General features: G+C 34.8%; 2 protein-coding genes across 3 annotated transcripts; one reads left to right on the forward strand and one right to left on the reverse strand.

Moving 5' to 3' along the window:
* Positions 1–537: 537 nt before the first annotated feature.
* LOC120132761 (zinc finger CCCH domain-containing protein 44-like) lies at positions 538–19,248 on the forward strand. Of its 2 annotated transcripts, XR_005517032.1 has the most exons (6): positions 538–938; positions 1,940–2,019; positions 2,519–2,706; positions 2,870–5,634; positions 10,404–10,406; positions 19,239–19,248. XR_005517032.1 is itself a non-coding variant. In XM_039149451.1 (4 exons), the coding sequence occupies exons 1-4, from the start codon at positions 694–696 to the stop codon at positions 5,495–5,497; spliced, it is 3,141 nt and encodes a 1,046-aa protein (XP_039005382.1). In that variant the 5' UTR covers positions 538–693; the 3' UTR covers positions 5,498–5,871. The 2 variants fall into 2 exon arrangements, 1 of the variants encoding a protein (XP_039005382.1); XM_039149451.1 differs by lacking the exons at positions 10,404–10,406; positions 19,239–19,248 and having other exon boundaries at positions 2,870–5,871.
* On the reverse strand, positions 8,413–10,236 carry LOC120132762 (cytochrome P450 84A1-like). The gene is made up of 2 exons (XM_039149452.1): positions 9,283–10,236; positions 8,413–9,175 (listed from the first exon to the last, which is right to left on the reverse strand). The coding sequence occupies exons 1-2, from the start codon at positions 10,213–10,215 to the stop codon at positions 8,552–8,554; spliced, it is 1,557 nt and encodes a 518-aa protein (XP_039005383.1). The 5' UTR covers positions 10,216–10,236; the 3' UTR covers positions 8,413–8,551.
* Positions 19,249–19,404: the final 156 nt, after the last annotated feature.

Raw genomic sequence — 19,404 nt, forward strand, 5'->3', positions numbered from 1 at the left:
ACAGGGACCTCCAATGATTTTTCTTTTTGTGCCAAAAATAATTAATGTAAACAAACACACCTAAGTTAAAAGGGTAAGGAAAGTGAAAAGGAAAAGGAATTCGAGATTGAGTGTGGGACAGGAACTTTTTGGGCAATTCCACTTATGTGTCTACTTACTGTAGTGCCGACTAACCGTAGTTCTTAAGAGCTGCAAGATATTAGAGAATCAATCACTCAACCCCAGCAACGCCCAAATCAATGAGCCGTGTTTGGCGCTGTCCTTCGAGCTACCAAACATATCTTTCTATCTTTGAAAGGCGACTTTTCCTTTTTAAACAAAGAGATTAATCCATTATTCTTTACTACCAAACAGTGCCTTTCCCAAATTCATTTCCATGTGCCCCCACTGTTCACAGCTCCACCATTTCTCAACCCCAATTCAATCCCTCTAGGGTTCATACTCTTTCGTTGACCTCATAGAATATATAAAAAGAAGAAGACTTGTTTGTGGAAAAATTATTTACTATTATAGTTCATAATTTATGACTGTTTTTTTTTTCATTTTTGTTGACTGGGAAAAATTGTCAACAAGTTGAATCTACAACGACTCTGTATAAGCCCTGTCCACCGCTGATGTTGCTAACAGTGGTAATAGTTTGAATCGTGATCATTAAAGGGGAGTTCATTGATCGAAGATCGGAAGAATTCGGATATGGATGGTACCGGAAACGCCGACGTGGTGGTTCGAGGAGATGGTGGTGCTGTGGTGGAGAAGCCGGCTGGGGATGGAGTCAAAGCTGTCGAGATGATGAGCACGGGGAAACGGAGGCGGGGAAGGCCGCCGAGGAATCAGGCGAGAATCATGTCATCATCGGCACCGCCGCCTAACACGGACGATGAAGAAGACGTTTGCTTTATATGCTTCGACGGAGGAAATCTGGTGCTTTGTGATCGCAGGTGAGAATCGGAATTTCTCTTTTATGTAGCTGATTCGTGATCTTAGCAGTAGTTAAAACCAAAATTTCAAATGGTTTTAGTAAATTAATCAAATTGAAATTGTCAAACTCAAGTCCAGTTATTTTACTAAATTTACCATTCAAATTTCGAAGCAATTAAAAGATATTCCATAAATAATTTATTGGTGACACTATTTTATAGTTTAAATAAACAAAAAAACACATATTGGAGACTGTTTTATAATTAAATCTGTAAGACAATTTCTAATTGAATTTTCTATTTACTTATTTTTTTCCAATTGTTCCAACATTTGATTCTAATACTAAATTTGTTCTGAAATTAGAAGTAGTTTTACCTGTAAATTTTGCACTTGTATCTCATTTTATTCTTAATCTCATGTGTGTCAACACAAAGATCACATTGGAATCACTTTATAAAAGATTAGAGACACAACAGAACTTTTGATTTTAAAGTTTCAACTTCATTCTTATTTTTTTTATAAATGTTTCAGTTCAAAAGATTGTATTTTTAACAATTGATCTTTTTATACTTCCTATTTCAATATTAAGATGCCAAGAATCATGAAAGTTAAAAGAATTCATTGAAGGGTTGTGTAATTAGTAATTCTATCATGGTACATTTGGTCTGAAAACCTTGTTTACCCCTAAAATTTTAATGTTGTTATGGGGATATATTTATTTTACTTTGTGGACTTTACCTCGTGCTCCTATATAGTTTTGCATACACACACACACACACACACGCACATATATATACGTATGGATGAATATAATACGATTTTGTGAATCGGGGGATCTCCATGAATGCTTTTTTTACTTTCTGCTCCTGTATAGTTTTGCGATTCTTCTGTTTACTCGGTTAATCAAATGGGATTTTATTGTATCAGGAGCTCTCCATGAATGCTTTTTTGTTTTCTGTTCCTATTTAGTTTTGCATTTCTTCTGTTTACTTGGCTAATCATATGGGATTTAATGTATCAGGGGCTGTCCTAAGGCATACCATCCGGCCTGTATCAAAAGGGATGAGGAATTCTTTAAATCGACGGCGAAATGGAATTGTGGTATGTTGCATTTCAGTTAGCTCTTGTACATGTTTGTCATGTTATTTCAGTTTCGTTTGCATATGTTACAGGACTATTGAAGCTTGTCATATTTTAATCCAGATTCATGCTTTTCTTTACTTGCATCACGGTTAACTGTTGTTCTTACTGTTCACATGTTTGTCAAATGGTAGTTTTCCCTGTCTCACATTTCGGGTTCTTTGTTCTTAAGTGATTCTTGGATTATTTATCTCATTTAAGACGTTATATCACACCATTAACATTTGCCTGTTGGACTGTTGGATGGTGGCTTGTCAAATGGTTGCTTTCCGTGTCTACCATTGCATTGGTTTGGGTTCTTTGTTCTAAGTGAATAGTAGCGTACGTGTCTGTTCAGTGATTTGGACTTTTGCTTCTGGATTAGTTATTGTGCTAATATTATTTATATAAACTAATAACTTATTAGTAAGTTTTAGTGATTGTTTCATTAATTTTCTGATGTTCTATTTGTATGTTTCAGGGTGGCATATATGTAGCTCTTGTCAGAAAGCTTCATATTATATGTGCTATACTTGTACGTACTCCGTGTGCAAGAATTGCACTAAAGATGCTGATTATGTGAATGTAAGAGGAACTAAAGGGTTTTGTGGAACTTGCATGAGAACTATAATGCTGATTGAAAACAGCGGATTGGAAAATAAGGAAACGGTATGATTAACTACGGCTTATGCAATTGATTCCTGTGAACATCTCAGCCTTTTCCCACTAGTTTTGCTTCATTGTTCGGCAACTATTGTAATTGGTATGCTTATATTATCGGAGAGCGGATAGCTTTTGTGTACCTTAAAGGCCTTTTATTTATACTGTGCAGGTTCAAGTGGATTTTGATGACAAAACTAGCTGGGAGTATCTCTTCAAGGTTTATTGGATTTTGTTGAAAGAGAAATTATCTTTAAGGTTTGATGAGCTTACCCAAGCTAAAAATCCCTGGGAAGAAAATGCTATCATGGCTCCTAATGGAGAGTCGTCAGTTGAACTTAATAACCGTAGTGGTGCCAAACGTGGTAATGCGGAAAAATCTTTTAGAGACCTAGGAGCAAGTTCTTCGAAGAGAAGAAAATCGACAAGGCAAGAGAACTTTTTCAAAAAAGTTGAATCTCTAGAAGCAGAAGGAACGGGTGTTATGAATGGGATGCCTATTCCTGAAGGCTTAAATTGGGCAACAAAGGAGCTTCTTGAATTTGTGGCACACATGAGAAACGGTGACACATCTGAGATCTCTCGTTTTGATGTTCAGGCACTTTTGCTCGAGTACATAACAAGAAGCAATCTTCGCGATCCTTGCAATAAATCTTACATCGTCTGTGATACAATGCTTATAAAATTGTTTGGAAAAGCAAGGGTGGGCCACTTTGAAATGTTTAAGCTTCTTGATTCACATTTTCTCACCAAAGATCATTCGAGGCTCGTTGATACCATAACAGGAGGAGGCTCCAAAGGTTATGCTACTCAATTGGCTGTTGAGAGGAACAGTGATGTCCAACCCACAATTGCCGATGATAAGAGTTGTAAAATTAGTAAAAGGGTTGATGGTCAACCCATCACGGTTGATAGGAACAGTGATGCTCCAGTGAAGGGAGATGATGTCTTGAGTGATATTGGAAACAGAGAAGCTAGCATACCACCTCATTCTACAGTACCAGAGCTATCTGTAAATAATATTGAAACAGATAAAATATGGCACTATCAAGACCCCCTGGGCAAAATTCAAGGGCCATTTTCTATGTCAATATTACATAAATGGAGCACGAGTGGTCTTTTCCCTCCTGATCTGAGAATATGGAGAACAAATGAGAAGCAGGATGACTCCATTCTCTTAACCAATGCTTTTAATAAGCAGTGCAGCCAAGCAGAACAGTTGTTTCATAACAGCTGCATACCAATTGAGGGCGTAAAGATTGCATCTGGTGATGGATCTCATAATAGAGATGGTGATGTTAGGGGGAGTAGGGATCTCAATGCAAATCAGATGGAAAACAAACAGGTTGAGGAGAGTTCGAAATCAATGCAGAATGATTCAAGTGATCATTATTGTGGTAGCAATGAATATGTGAAGAGCAGAGAATCAGGCTCTCAATCTTCTCCTTGTAATGCCTCAGTAGATATTGTCAATTCAAATGCAGAACAGATGGGAAGTCATTTACGACATTGGGACCCTGTGAAGAGTGATAATTGCTTCCTTGGCCAGCCCCAAGTGAGTAGCTCCATCCCCTCATCTATGGTATCTGAGAAACCATGTGAAACCAAGTCTCATCCAGTTAGCAGCCGTCATGGGGTGGAAAGATGGGAATGTGGTTCAATTGACATGAATGAGGATTTGAACAAAACCTATGAAGGTCAAATTATTTCTGAAAATGTGAAGCAAGAAGATAACAACGGAAAATCAGGTAAATTGTGTGAGCAAAGCCAGAGATCTTCACCACTAAATGATACTTCAAATGGATGGGATTTGAATTCTGGACTTATTTCTCTGGCGAGGGATTTTGAGGAATCAGAGCACAATCAGGATATTGATTTCTCAAATATTCCTACCTCAACATCAAAGTTGAGCAACCAAGACTCGAAAATTCAGGCTACTAAAACCAAACAGTTTCTTTCTTTGAGTGTTCCTCATCAGGATTCAGGTCCTAGTTGGAGTACTGTTCTGAGTCTAGTGAGTAGTGGAGCACAGCTTCCTGAAGTAGCTGGTGAATGGTGTGGGTATTCCTCTACTCCAGCGAAACCTTCTGCAGAGGAATGGAGGCCAGATCTTGTGCCTGTTTCTTCTTTGAAACCAATTGACTTGGGAGGAAATCATTCTGCCACACCAACTTCAGGAAATAGCCAATTGGCACATACTTCTTCCACAGATCATGCAAATAATGCATCTGGTTGGGAGTGTTCTTTGGCTGACGAATCTGTTTCAGATCTATTGGCTGAAGTTGAAGCGATGGAGTCACTTAATGGCTTGCCTTCACCTACTTCGATTTTGCGTTCAGATGGAGAGTTGGCACAAGTTTCTGATCATGATTGTTTTAGCCCTATAGGAGGACTGAGCCCTGCACCTGATCCAGGAAAAACCGATGCTTTGAGCTCCCGAAATAACCCTCAAACGTCTTCTCAGTCAACTCTGACCAATGAGCAGTTTGGGGTATCTTGGTCTGTAGCTCTTAATATTCATAGGAGTTCTGTCGTGCATTCTTCTTCGAGTCTTGTAACAGATGAAGTTACAAGGCCTAGCAATGCCTCGGTTAACCAGTATGAAGCTGGTTCAGACATGCAACCTCCTGCACCCCCGATAACAACTTGGGGCATGGCTATTGTAGATTCTGCTTGGAGACCAGGGCCAGAAACTACAGGCACCAATCCGGGAGCAGTTCACGGAAATGTGAATTTTAATAACGTCGGTCGGGGACAGCTCAGGGAGGAGCATTCCAGGAAAACAGAAGCATCAATTTAAGCCCTTCCACAGGGCATCCGCCCGATTAGGGAAACCAACAGAGATATGTTGGTTCAAGGGACCGATATTTCGAGGTAAGAGATTCGAGTTTTGGTAGGGGCAGGCACTCTTGGAATAGACAGTCGTCGAATGGTGGTGTTGGTTCTTTCAGACCACCGGCCAAAGGGCAGCGAGTTTGTAAATTTTACGAAAGGGGTCACTGCAAGAAGGGGGCATCATGTAGTTATTGGCACCCTTGATTAGTCTTTACCACGGCGATTCATTCTGTATTCATTATTTGTATCAGCTACTTGGTCTGTTGGTCATTTCTGCCAAATTTAACTCTAAGCTTTAACAGTAGTATCATTCAAGCTACACGTAATAATACCATATTATTCCTACTCTCAGGACCTTATAGGTTACCCGTTGCACAGTAGCTAGTACTTACCCAGCATTGCACTTAGAGATGGCAACGAGTTGAGTTTTCCGACTGATTCGAAAATTAAAGTTTTTTACCTGTCCTTGATTCGACTAGATTTAGGATGACTCTTCAATCTAAAACTTGACGTCTTTTTAGGTCAAAATTTGCATCCGATACCATGCAAACCTAAACTTTTTAAATAAAAGATTGATCTAACTAAATTCAATTCAAATCAAAATCTATCGAGTTCGTATGAAATATCCGTCCCTAATTATAACAAGTTCATGATGCCCTTATTATTCCCCGAGCTACCTAAACCTAAACATGCAAGATGCTTAGGACACGGGATGCTTAGTACAGGTAGTTGTTGGTTTATTATTATATTAATGTATGCATTTTGGGTTAAAATATTGCAACAAACGGAAGTATATCTTTATATCCTTTCAGTCTGCTTTCATATCACGTGAGTTTTTCCATTTGAATTTCGGTCTTGGGACTGAAACTCCGAAGAGTTTAAAGAAATACAATTTAATTTAAGGTTGAAAAAAAAGATGTGTCCGAAAATATTATAACAATATCATATATTTGGTTGAATGCAATTTAAAATATTAATTTTTCTTAATATTTTTCGAATGAAAATTTTCTTTATAACATTTTCAGATGACAATCAAAATAATATGATTTTATAACATCTTCAGTCACGTTTATTTATTTTTTTATCATTATTTAATCTTAAATTAAGGTATAGTAAAACAAAACTACATGTCTACATCCGAAACTCTTTGTTTTGGACATTTGATAATGTTTTTTCACATTTGATGTCTATCACCCACATGATTCACAGCTCCATCAAAATATTCCCTCTTTGTCAACGACTCAACATCACTAACAACTCACCTTGTCCCCTCCCCATTTTCGACACTATTATTAAAAAAATACTATAAAATTATAAATGTTTTTAGAGAGGTCGGAATGTAATTTTATTATTGTATTAAATTATATTTTTATATTTTTTATGAGATTATATATCAATTATATAATTTTTGAGATCGTGGCCACTACTTGCACTTTGACTCGATAAAACTCAAACAAAAACTAAATGAATATTAATTCATTTGGGGAAAGAAATTGATAAAATATTATTAACAATGCTCTCAAGCATTAATTATATTTGAAATCTTCTATCATTAGAATCAATGACTTTCAGAGAGAACAGTCAGTCACACATATGATATATGTGATATTCATTCGAATTTTTATACGATCATTATCGTCAATCTTCTTACAATTATCATCTATATCTATAGAAGTGAGAGGATAACTTCCTATGGTCGTTTGACAAAAAGGGTTTGTTCCCCTTTTTCAAGAAGAGAGATCTTAGAACCATTTTTTCTCTCTTTCTCCTCCATACAAAGACATTCGTATAAAAAATTATGGCATTATCACTTACGATTCTCCACTCAAAATTAGAAGAGATGAACTATCGACAACCACCCGCAAACCATTGTGTTTCATGTCATACATCAACATGGGTGTAGTGCGTATGAACCACTTCTGGTATTCAACAAAATTTCCATAAAATATGGTGAAATCCATATGGATGTTCTTATCAAAATAATTTTTGTCCCTAATGTATCGTATAGATCTTTCAGACTCTTCAAGAGACGCTTAATGCCATAGTGTTATCAGAGTTGGATAATATAATTCTCCCTTAAAATTAAAAGGATAAATCATTACACCATAACCCTGTGAAAATTTATTCTATTTTAAAATTTTCGTGTTATATATTTTTTCTTAATAAATAAATAATTATCATATAATTTTTTATCTATCAGCATCAATAAGTACACTGTAATTGTCATTGAATTTAGGGACAAAAATATAGTTCTTCCCTAGATAAAAAGAGGTTTCTTCTTCTTTCTTAAAGAGAGTATGAGAACCATTTTTTTAGTGAAAAAGAAGAAAACTAAAGACTTAAAATAGCCTAAACATCTATCATGGCATCCTTGATTGTCTATGAGAATGCTAACCTAATTTTAGAAGGTGGATCATGGAAGATATGAATTCGAAAAAGTTGTTTCGAAGTAAATTTTGTCACGATATCAGTCACTCAATTGTATTTAGTGGATCATATTCAAACCGTATCTTCTAATCTCTTTTGGCGAGCTCGGAAATATGATGGAAGTATTTTTTTTCTTCTTTATTTTACTTTCCCACCATAACATTCATATAAGAGATACTATATTATATTATCATCGTCTACAACTTTTCATCCAAATAAAAAATGAACTAGTCATCGATAATCACCGTCTCTCATCGTACGTTAACAAAAATGAGCTTCCACGTAACTCTTTGTAATATAAGTTATCTAAAATAAATGAGTAGAAGAAATTGGAAATTTACTTTCACTCAATTAAAACCTATAAATAACATGAACCGATGGCATGCATGGATTCAAATGAAATGTCTCTTTTCTTCACAATATTTATTAATATATCTGTTCTTCAAACCTTTCTTTCCCAATGTATTGAAAACAACAATATATATAAAAGAAGAAGAAAAAAATCCGAAATCCCACTTTCAGATTCATCCTTTTGGCACTCACATTTTGTCACATTTCATATTCGTTCGTCTTCTTCATCAATGTTCCTCTGTTAAAAGAGTGGACAAATCAAGCGCTTCTTCGGCACAGCATAGAGCCGAGTTGCACGAGGTGCGGTGAGTCCAAAAACATCGTTCATGTCGAGTTCACTCGGCTTCATGCCATCGGGCAATTCCCACGTAAAACAGTGAAGCAAATGAGCCACGGCCAAATCAAGCGCGTATAACCCGAGTGTCATGCCCGGACACGACCTCCTACCCGACCCGAACGGGATGAACTCGAAGTTGCTTCCTTTATAGTCCGGTACACCTTCTTTCAAGAACCTCGATGGCTTGAAACTCTCGGGGTCTTCCCATGAATCCTTGTCCCTGCCGATGGCCCACGCGTTGATCATCACGCGCGACTTCGCCGGGATTTGATACCCCGCCACCACGGCGTCCTCCGCTGTTTCGTGGAGAAGCAGTGGGATCGGCGGGTGGAGCCTGAGGGTTTCTTTGAGTACGCACTTCAGGTAGGTTAATTTTTCAATATCGGATTCTTCCACACGGCGGTCGAGACCAACCACCTCCGCCAACTCCTGCTGGACTCTCTTCATATCCTCCGGACTTTTTATCAGCTCCGACAAAGCCCACTCTATCGCCGATGCCACCGTCTCCGTCCCGCCGAACATCACATCCTTTAAAAATAATTTTATCACCCATCAGAACTATATGCATGCATATTTATTTATATTAGGAAAATACCACATGAAACTAAACCATAAATAGATAACGTAATTAATACCATGATAATGGCTTTGATGTTATCTCTGGTGAGTTTGATGGAGTTTTGTAGATCGTCCGATTTGTTTACTTTTGCTTCCTCGCTGTAAAACGCAAGTAAATCATCAACCATGTCGGTGTCAACATCACCGGCGCCATCGTCGACGTTTCTTTTCCTCTTTTGGATGTGTTCGTCGATGATGGTGTCGATGAACTTGTCCAATGCATGGCGAGCGTTCTTCAGCCTGGTGTTGAGTCCCTGAGGATCGACCCATGTGAGCCACGGGATGAAATCTGCAATATTGAAAGCACCGAAAAGCCTGGAGAATTCCTGCAAGATCTTGATGAACTCGTCTTGCCCTTCTTGAGAACTCGAACCGAAAGCCGCTCTGTAAGTGATGTTCTTCGTGAGGTTGAAGATCCAATCGCCCATGTTTATAGACTTCCCCTCGTTGGCCGCCACGGCTTTAACGACGGAATCCACCTCGTCCCTCACCGACTCCCACGATTCCGCTCGTTTTCTACTGAACACCTTCATGACGCAAACCTTCCGCATCTGTCTCCAAAACGGCCCGTAATGAGCAAACGCCATGTCCGCTCGGTCGTACGTTAAATAGCTGATGGCTATGGAGGCTGGCCTGTTGGAGAATATGTTATCTTGAACCTGAAGCACCTGGCGAGCCATTTCCGGATTAGAAATTGTAACCGTATGCAAATACCCCATCTTCATATGAAATATGCCGCCGTATTTCTTAGCAAGCTGGGCCAGTCCACGGTGAGTTAATTGGTCCATCATCATCATGTTACCGATGATCGGCAACCCTCTCGGACCCGGAGGAAATGGGTTCCGACGATGCCGAGAGACGAGGCGGATGAGGAATAAGAAAGGAACGATGAATAGAAGCGCTATCGGCAATGGTTCCATGCTTTGTACCATGGAGATTATATTATCCATTGCTTGTAAAACTGCAACTCGTCGAACGTTGCTACCTTTTTGTCACATATTATGAGGTCTTTTATACAGGATTTTGGATACCCCTATAGGATTAAAATAATGCACAACTTGGATCATACCATTTATTTTTTACAAAAATCACATGTCATTGTATTTTTTAAAAATATCATATACCTAAATTTGCGTAGCCAGTCAATCTATAAAAAATAACCATATCTAATTTTAAAATACATAAACTTTTAATTTTAAACATTTTGTTTTAGAAAATTTCTAAGACTATTTTTCATGCAATAGTAAACTTCAATTTCATAATTAATAAACATTTTCCACATCATTTCTTATTTCTCTTATTTTGTTCTTAAATATTACAATTTTTATTAATTATAAAATTTTGAAAATAATTTTCCAGGAAATAGAGACACCAATGATTGGTGATTGAATGAATAGGGACGGCTCAACTTCTTTGGTGTAAAATTAATATCTACGAAGCCGTTTTCAGGACTCATTTAATTTATTAGCCATTTGGTAACAGTTGGAGCATACTAAGAAAATTAATATTTAGTTGTCAATATAATTAAATAAAAAATTAATTATGTTCTATTTTAAAATTTTATTTTTATTTATCTTGGGGGGGGGGAATCTAAACCAATTAATATCATTAGAGGAATCTCAAAATTAAGATGAAAGAGCTAACATTGAGGAAGCTAAGTCAAGCTAATGAAACTTCTGTTTGTTGTATCATTCATTTTCTATACATTATGCATAGAAATTTTAATCACTCAAGGACCGATTTGCAAGTTCTCAAAACTTTTTATATATATTTAGAGATAGGGTACACAAATGCAAGAGATGATGCACTTGAACTAGTATTTTAAATCGACCAAATATATATATATATATATATATATCAATAAAAACAATATTGTAAATGGATGAATAAAGATGTGAACCAGATTGAAATGTCTACGTACTTAAAAAAGTATAATTGTATTTTGTAAATAAGAGTGATCGAGTTATTCGAATCTGACATATTCTGATATGATTTTATAGAGTTATATTCTTTTTAAAATTAGATTCTTGAAAATTTTAGTAAATGACAAAGTCGGGTTGAATCAGGATCGAATTCAAGATAAATAAATTTTTTAGGGTCAAGATAATTATTATAACTTTTTATATATATTTAGAGATAGGGTACACAAATGATCCTACGGTTGTAGAATATTGTTTTGTTGAGTCACTCGACTATTAAAAGTTATAAAACGGTCTCCAATTATAGGGGTTGCTTTGTTGAGTTCCTTGAATATTAGAATTTACAAAATGATCACCTAATTGTTCATTATGTTTCAAACTCGTCCTTTTTTATAAAGAAAATTAACAATCATCCGAGTTGAACGTCAACATGCTAGTTAAGATATAATAGTCGTTTGAGATTATAATATCATATTTTATTATATCTCAATCAGTAGGTTAATGTCCAGCTCAGACTGCCATTAATTTTTTAACGAAAAAAGATGAATTAGGAACCTAATGAATAATCGAATAATCATTTTATAACTTTTCATTCACTTCACCTAAACTTCAAAACAAAGGGTTTGCATGAATAAAACTTTGCCACATCATGCTATGAGATAAAACGAGTAACTTTGGTCCTATCAGGTTGCAGTAACTTTGGCCCGCCACATGATTTAATCGATCGAAAGTTGACATTCTTTTATCTGTTTTTGCTGTCAAAATCCCTCAACTACTACAACCGTTACACGAGGATCTTCCTTTAACTTCTGGGAGCCTTTGAATTTTCCCTTTTTTTGGGGTTAAATTTCTTAGAGGAAAGTGAGTGGGAAAGATCATGTTTTCTTTTAATCAAAAAGTCTGTTTTCGTTGTAACAAGCTAATAGCCCTTTGCTAACGTGTCTGAATATATACATGCTATGCAAAGTTTTCATGTTTGTTTGAAGAAAAATAATTCTTTAAACAATGAATAAGCATGATGATGAGACCTATGATTTTATATTAGATGACGAATTCATAAAATTTTAATATTAGAGGATGAATACGTAAAATTTCAAGAGTAAAAATACATTATCAATAGTGTTTATGTAGCACCCCAAATTTAATTCGATTCTTATTTGGTTTTATTTCATTAAATTTTGAGGACTAATTTGTGAGATTATGAAAAGTTTAGGTAATTTTTTGAAAATTTATGAAGTTTAAGGACCAAGCCCAAATTTACCCATTTTATGTATACCAAAAAAAGAAAGAAAATAATGAAAGAAAGGAGTGGTTAGCACAGTTTGACCCTATGAACTATAGGTGTTCATCTCTCGGTCGTCGTTCTTGTCACCGGGCACACTATCGTGATCGTCATTCACCCGCGGTCAAAACCTGACCAACCATACTCCAAGAAGCCCCATTGTTAGCCGCAAAGGAAACCTCAAATGCTCATCAGAAATCCCAAGCAATCACCTCCGTTTTCTTTAATTTCCAGTTGATCTTGAGGTCCGATGACGACACCGCCGTGACTATTAGAACCACCAGGCCATTCCAAATAAAACCCTATCAATTTTGTCCCTCGTCTTCATCGGCGCATGAGAGATGAAGCGAGAGGAAGTTCGTTCGTTCGTAAAATGTCATTTTGTCACTCTCCGTCGTGAAACAATGCTTGTACGGGACTCAGGAGCCGTAGATCTTCGATTATGGAGAAAACAATGAGATTCCGAGCATCGGTGGCCATCGCACACGCTCCGCGCGCCGCCCTTGCATGTAGGGGTTGTTTTTCAATTGTGGAATGGCTTGAGCTGAGCCGATGGGCCAGAGCCGAGTTGCGAGTCGAGCCGTAAGTCAAGCAATGAGTCGAGCCAAGCCATGTTAACCAGGTGTTGACTGTTGACTGGCGTTGATATGTCGTTGACTACATGTTGACTTTTTCGTGACCACCTATTCCAATGTTTATTGATGTCCGAAGCCTATTTTTTTGGGTTCGTTTAGCCAAATTCAAACCCGATTTTATGAGACATCGAATTCAAGTTAAAGGGAGACCGGATAGAGTTTAAATGTTCGATCAATATGACATAAAAATCGAGGTAATACTTTACTATCATATGCATACTTTACGGTACATGTTGGTAACTGATGGATGCATGAATTAAAATGTTTGGTCTAGTAGATCCCAATGAATATTCTTAAATTCGTGTTGAATAAAATTTAAAGATAGTAAACTAGTTAAGATTCGATTAATCGTGTAAGGAACTAGAAGACTAATAAGAAGTAATTTCAAGTTCAATGATTAATTGTTAATTTGATTAGCCTCATAATCCTTAAAATTTTGATTATTCTTGTGGAAAGTATTAATGATGGAAATGCCTGGTTAAAAAATTACGAAAATATCCTTATGATGTAGAATGACAAGAATTGTGCCCAAAAGTGGAAATAATCATGGAAAGCTATTCTTGACCTGATTAAACTATTGAATTCACCTATTAAGTGTTTGTTTTATTTAGAAACATTCGAGTAACTGATTATGACCTCCGAGATGAAAAAGGATTTAGAATTTCGAATCTTGAGTAAACACAAGAAGACAAATTTACTAGAAGTAATGCATATGACAAAAATTGGATGAAATAACTAAAATACCCCTGGAACCAAAAAGAGACTCGGAGCTCCACTGACATTGGAAATGACCTAGGAATCCATTCTTGGCTTGATAGAACTACGAAATCGTCGGTTAAATTTATGATACGATTGGAAAAAATTTTGGAAATTGATTCTTACCCTTCAAGATTGCAACTTATTGGATATTCTAATTACAGATTAATTATCTAAAAATAAATTTATTAGAAGTATTGTATGTATATAAACTATTTGAAATTGCCAAAATGCCCTTGGACCCAAAAATGTCCTAAATAACTTTGTGACCTAGAAATAAGTGAATGTCTTTGGATAATTTTGAAAACATCGACAAACCTAAAGGTTGTATCACCTCTAAATGTTATATCACCTCTAAAGGTTGTATCACCTCTAAAGGTTTTGAAGCACGACCTAAGCATGTCGGTTCTTTTTGGATACTATTACATTGCAAAAACAAAATAAATACTATTGAAATAACTATTTGTCTCCTCAAGACCCGTTCTATGACGTTTCTAAAGGTAATCATTTCAACCAGTGTCGCCAGTATTAAGAAGTGAATATTCATGAAGTATATTGTTCCAGATAATCAATAAGTATCATCGTGTTGGGATTTGTATAGTTCAATTTGAATCAAAATCCAGAGAACTGGAAATAAATTTGGAATAATGAATTTCTGTTTTATCCGCCTAAACCAAATTACCAAGTTTTCTCCTGGTAGTAAAATGACTAAAATGTCCCTGATAGCCTAAGTAATAGAATCACTCATATTACATCTGAATCTGAAATAATTTTGATGTAAGATTCCTTATTACCTTTTGGTGCACCTAAAATTAGAAATGGTTTCGAAGTATCAACTTCTAAATGTCTGATTAAATCTGATGGTAATCGAACCCTTTTAATAGAGACCTCATTTCCAAAATCCAATGAAATTGCAAAAGTTTGTGTTTCATTTCCTAATAATTACCAAGCGCCTTCAGAAAGATATTTGAATCATCTAGTGTGTTCCCTATGCATTTAGATATTTTATCTAATTTTAAAGGTATCCTTTTGATATTTGAAATAAAAACTCGATCTCTGTTTTCTGATACTAAATACATCTGACTCTTAATTTCTGATATTACTGGTTACCTATTTTTAGTGAAAAATATAAATATATCTCATTGATAGACCTTGAAACTACTGTGACTGACTGAACTATTTTATTGAGGTATTGTTTAGGTAGGTGTCTGGAGTTCTGAGGTTCAGTTAGCTGACCATTCCTTACGGACCTAACAGTTTAGGGAAAAATACAAATTGATGTTCGGTTGAGGGCACAATCTCTAAACTCTTATTTCTATACAAAAATATTTGCCTCTTGATTTCTGACATTTTTTGTTATGGTTATATTAGGGTACTGATTGGGTAGGATTCTGGAGTTATGAGGTTCAATTAGCTGGTAAATCCTTTTTGATCTGATCATTTTTATTGGTCTCATATACTCATCGAGTATAGGGTAAGTCCTTATGGATGCAGTTCTGGGGGATTGCATATGGTGTACGGGTGGAGGGTATTATTGTGTTTTAAAAATCTGTTTACTGAAATAAACTAATATTCTTGGTTTTGTTGGAACACACTAGACTTCCCAACTCCATCTAATAAATCAAATGTTCCCTCTGACTTGTAAGTTTCCTGACTGTTACCTAAAGAATTAATTAGTGAGACCTCAACTCTTTACTATAACCTTTATATGCCTGGATAACTAAGGAAATATCATACTTCCATATATCGACTTGTCCTTTAGCTTCATCTGGTAGTTTTGTATTACTAAACTTTCCAAAGCTCACTTTGTTAATCACCATTTCAGGTTAAAGAATCGTTCTTGTGTTGTATCGACATCAGTGTGGGAGTTCCTTCGGTATTGCTTGCGGAGTACGGTATAGCTATAATTAGGGGACATGTAAGTCTCATTTTGTATGTATATCGGAGTTTGTAACTTGTTTCTGAATTTACTTTGTGAATGTTTTCTGAACTAATATAATATATTTATAAATTGTTTTATGATTTGAAATGATTTAACAAAATTCTTTTATTTTCTGAATTTTTATTGTGGGTCGCTTCGGTCACCCTACGTGAAACCTTAAATCGGATCGGGCAACTCGTATCAATTTGAGGGTGTTACAATTTAGATTATGTAAAATATTTTTTGAATTTATTTAGAAATAAAAATATAACGATAAAGTACACAAATGATTCCTGACTATATGGTACTACTTTATTAAGTCTTTGACAATTAAAAGTTATAAAATAATCCTCTTACTATAAAATGTTACTTTGTTAAGTTCCTCAACTATTAAAAGTTACAAAATGGTCACCCGACTATTTATTATGTTCCAAACTCATCTTTTTTCATTAAAAAATTGGCGGTTGTCTAAGCTAGACGTTAACATGATGACTGAGATGCGATAGTTGTTTGAGATTATGTGATCATATTTTATCATATCATAGACAACAAGTTAATGTTCAGCTCAGAATATTGTCAATTTTTTAATAGAAAAGAACGAGTTTGGAACAAAATGATTAGTCAGGTGATCATTTTGTAACTTTTGATAGTCAATGGACTCAACAAAGCAACACTCTATAATCGGATGATCATTTTGTAACTTTTAATAGTCAAGAGACTTAATATAACAGAACATTTAACATCTAACAAATAATACATTAATCATTAAGTTATATATTGGTGTCACAAAAATTAATTTCGAAATACAAAATGTAAACTTCAACATGACCAGCTTAATATATCTTATATTTCCCCTCTATTATTGGAAAATAAATATATAATCAGGTAGCAAGTAGTAAGGCTGATATTTAAATTATACTAGACAATCGTTTATAATGTCATATTCATACTAGATAATCTTTACTTTATAACATGAAAGTTATATTAAAACATTTCCATATTATTTATTTTCAACATATTATTAAAATTATTTTTATATTTTTATCCACTCAATCACGACTGTATATCCCAATTAAAAAATCTCACTAAGCTTTCGATACAGATAATCCAACACAATAATAATATATATTTATGTATATAAAAAAACAAGTGAGACAAAGTCGAACCTTTTTTTCAATTTGACATTATCTCAATGCTAACAGTTCATCAAGTCAAATTATGATAAACAAACTCCTCAAATCAGATAGCCCAACAACTTGGAAAATGGAATAAAACATATTAAAATTAAATTTCAAATTATTAATTGTAAAAAAAAATGGATCATCTGCTGACAAATAGAGATAATTGATGAACTTGGTACTAGCTGGGAACTGGGGTTAGGTGGGTGAAGTCTATGTTAATCTTATTTTAAGTTAATTTTGTTTATTATATCCAATTAAAACATGGGGCACTAGGGTTAGGTGAACTATGAGGTTGGCAGTTTGAGAATACAAAAATGAAGACGTTGAGATTTGAATTTTAAGTTCATCAATTCTTAGATTATAAAATATAAGGGTAAAGTTCACAAATGATCCTCTTATTATAATATTTTACTTTATTCAATCTTTTGATTATTTTTATTAATCTAGGGTAAGTACAAGACAATATATGTTCAAAGATAACTCTCAACCTTTTGACATTGAACGCTCACACCCATGGCATCTATGGTGCTCGAACCCAAGTCCTCAATGAATAACAACAATTCCTTTACCAAGGAGGTTACTTGGTTCGTGCAATCATTTGACTATTAAAAATTACAAAATGGTCTCTTAACTGTAAGGAGTTGCTTTATTGAGTCATTTGACTATTAAAAGTTACAAAATGGTCACTTGACTATTCACTATATTCCAAACTCGGACTAAAATGTTAACATATTGACTAAGATATAATAGTCGTTTGAGATTATGAGATCAAATTTTATCATATCTCGGTCAGCAGGTTAATGTCCAGCTCAATCTGTCGTCAATTTTTTAACAAAAAATGACTAGTTGGAACATAATTAATAGCAAGGTAATCATTTTGTAACTTTTAAAAGTCGATGAACTCAATAAAATAGTATCATATAGTCGAGGGACCACTTGTAACACCCATTGCTCGTATATGTCTCGAAATACGAGCTAAAAATGTCACATCAACTTTACAAAACATTCACTGAAAATAAATGCTCAAAAATTTTGTTTCAATTTAAAACATCTCTTTATCAACTTTATATTTGTTTCGTTGGCTTGCATAAACATAACATAATAATTTATCGTTCCAAACAAAGCCAATTTTATGCAGCAATTTGGCAGTTTCATAATCAATATTTCAACTCAGAATCAATTTTCAATCATTCTCATAAAAATCATAAAATGGGTAGTTCATACCCTAAACATTTATAAAACATGTTGAAAATCATTTGTACTTAAGTTAGAAAATCATACTTTAAATAATATGAGGTTGACTAATCACAAGTCGTCCTCAATCAAAATAACTAAATAAAAAAATTGCATTCTCTTTGACACTTAATTAATAAATCAAAACATATGCCTCACTATGCTTTAGAATTAATCCTTTGTTCTCAAATGCTTCAACTATCCAATTTTATCAAATTTCATACTATGATAGTTTGCACTTCATTCAAATAAATATTATTATGTATTAATATACATAATTAAAATATTTTTGCTAATACCATTGAAAACTAGACTAGAATAAGAATATAACCATTTAAGGAACTTATTTTATTCAACTTATACAATTGATAACAAATTTTCAAAGTTGACTGACATAAGCTGCTTTGAGCAGAATCCGCTACCCTATTTTCTGACCTATTATCGATTAAAAATTTATATCTTTTCGTATACACCTCAAAATTAGTAGTCGTATATTGTAAATGAAACTATACATGTAACACCCCTGACCCGTACCCGACCCGAATATGAGTCCGAGGTGTCACATTGACTTTTCAAACTTTGACACTTAAAGAAAAACAGGGAAATTTTGAACTTTCATTAAAACAAAATACGTTAATTTACATAAAAGAGACCACAAAATAAAAAATCGATCAGAGCATTCGTAATTAACAACTTATTACATGCCAACGCTCTATACACATCCAAAATACCTACTTTGTCAATTACTTCTGATCTGATCTTTTAGTAGTGATGCTGTCGTTGCCACTTCTATTACTGGTCTTCTTGTTTCTTGGTACCTACGTGTAAATCACTTACACGCTAAGTCATAGACTTAGTGAGGCAATAAATGAACATGTAATAATAGATTCATGAATATGCATTCTTACCATTTGATCATGACATTTCAATATGCATGTATATATTTCACTATAACATATATAATCATGTCATGCATATATGAAACTTACCTTCTTGTATCACTTTCACTTCAATTTATCTTTTAATTGCCCATGTACATTATTGAGAACAGAGGTGCGTGAGTACATTTAGGTTGTGCACTAATGTTGTCACCACAGCTCGATAAATTCCCACTAGGGGCAGTGAATATTTGTCCCGAAGGACTAAGGATTTTCCACAAATTCACTAATTTGTCTTTCTTTTGAGGACAAAGAGTAACCTTACAACTCCCTC

This window comes from Hibiscus syriacus, unplaced genomic scaffold (genome assembly GCF_006381635.1).
Source record: "Hibiscus syriacus cultivar Baekdansim isolate YM2019G1 unplaced genomic scaffold, ASM638163v2 tig00110569_pilon, whole genome shotgun sequence".
Taxonomy (NCBI): Eukaryota; Viridiplantae; Streptophyta; class Magnoliopsida; order Malvales; family Malvaceae; genus Hibiscus; species Hibiscus syriacus.

What these genes read in the sequence shown, in the direction of transcription:
- LOC120132762 (XM_039149452.1), bottom strand. Translation starts at nt 10,215, where the DNA reads ATGGATAATATAATCTCCATGGTACAAAGCATGGAACCATTGCCGATA. An exon ending in ACATCAAAGCCATTATCATG is followed by an intron (nt 9,176 to 9,282) that starts GTATTAATTACG and finishes TTATTTTTAAAG; the next exon opens with GATGTGATGTTCGGCGGGAC.
- LOC120132761 (XM_039149451.1), top strand. Translation starts at nt 694, where the DNA reads ATGGATGGTACCGGAAACGCCGACGTGGTGGTTCGAGGAGATGGTGGT. An exon ending in GACGGCGAAATGGAATTGTG is followed by an intron (nt 2,020 to 2,518) that starts GTATGTTGCATT and finishes TGTATGTTTCAG; the next exon opens with GGTGGCATATATGTAGCTCT. An exon ending in GATTGGAAAATAAGGAAACG is followed by an intron (nt 2,707 to 2,869) that starts GTATGATTAACT and finishes TATACTGTGCAG; the next exon opens with GTTCAAGTGGATTTTGATGA.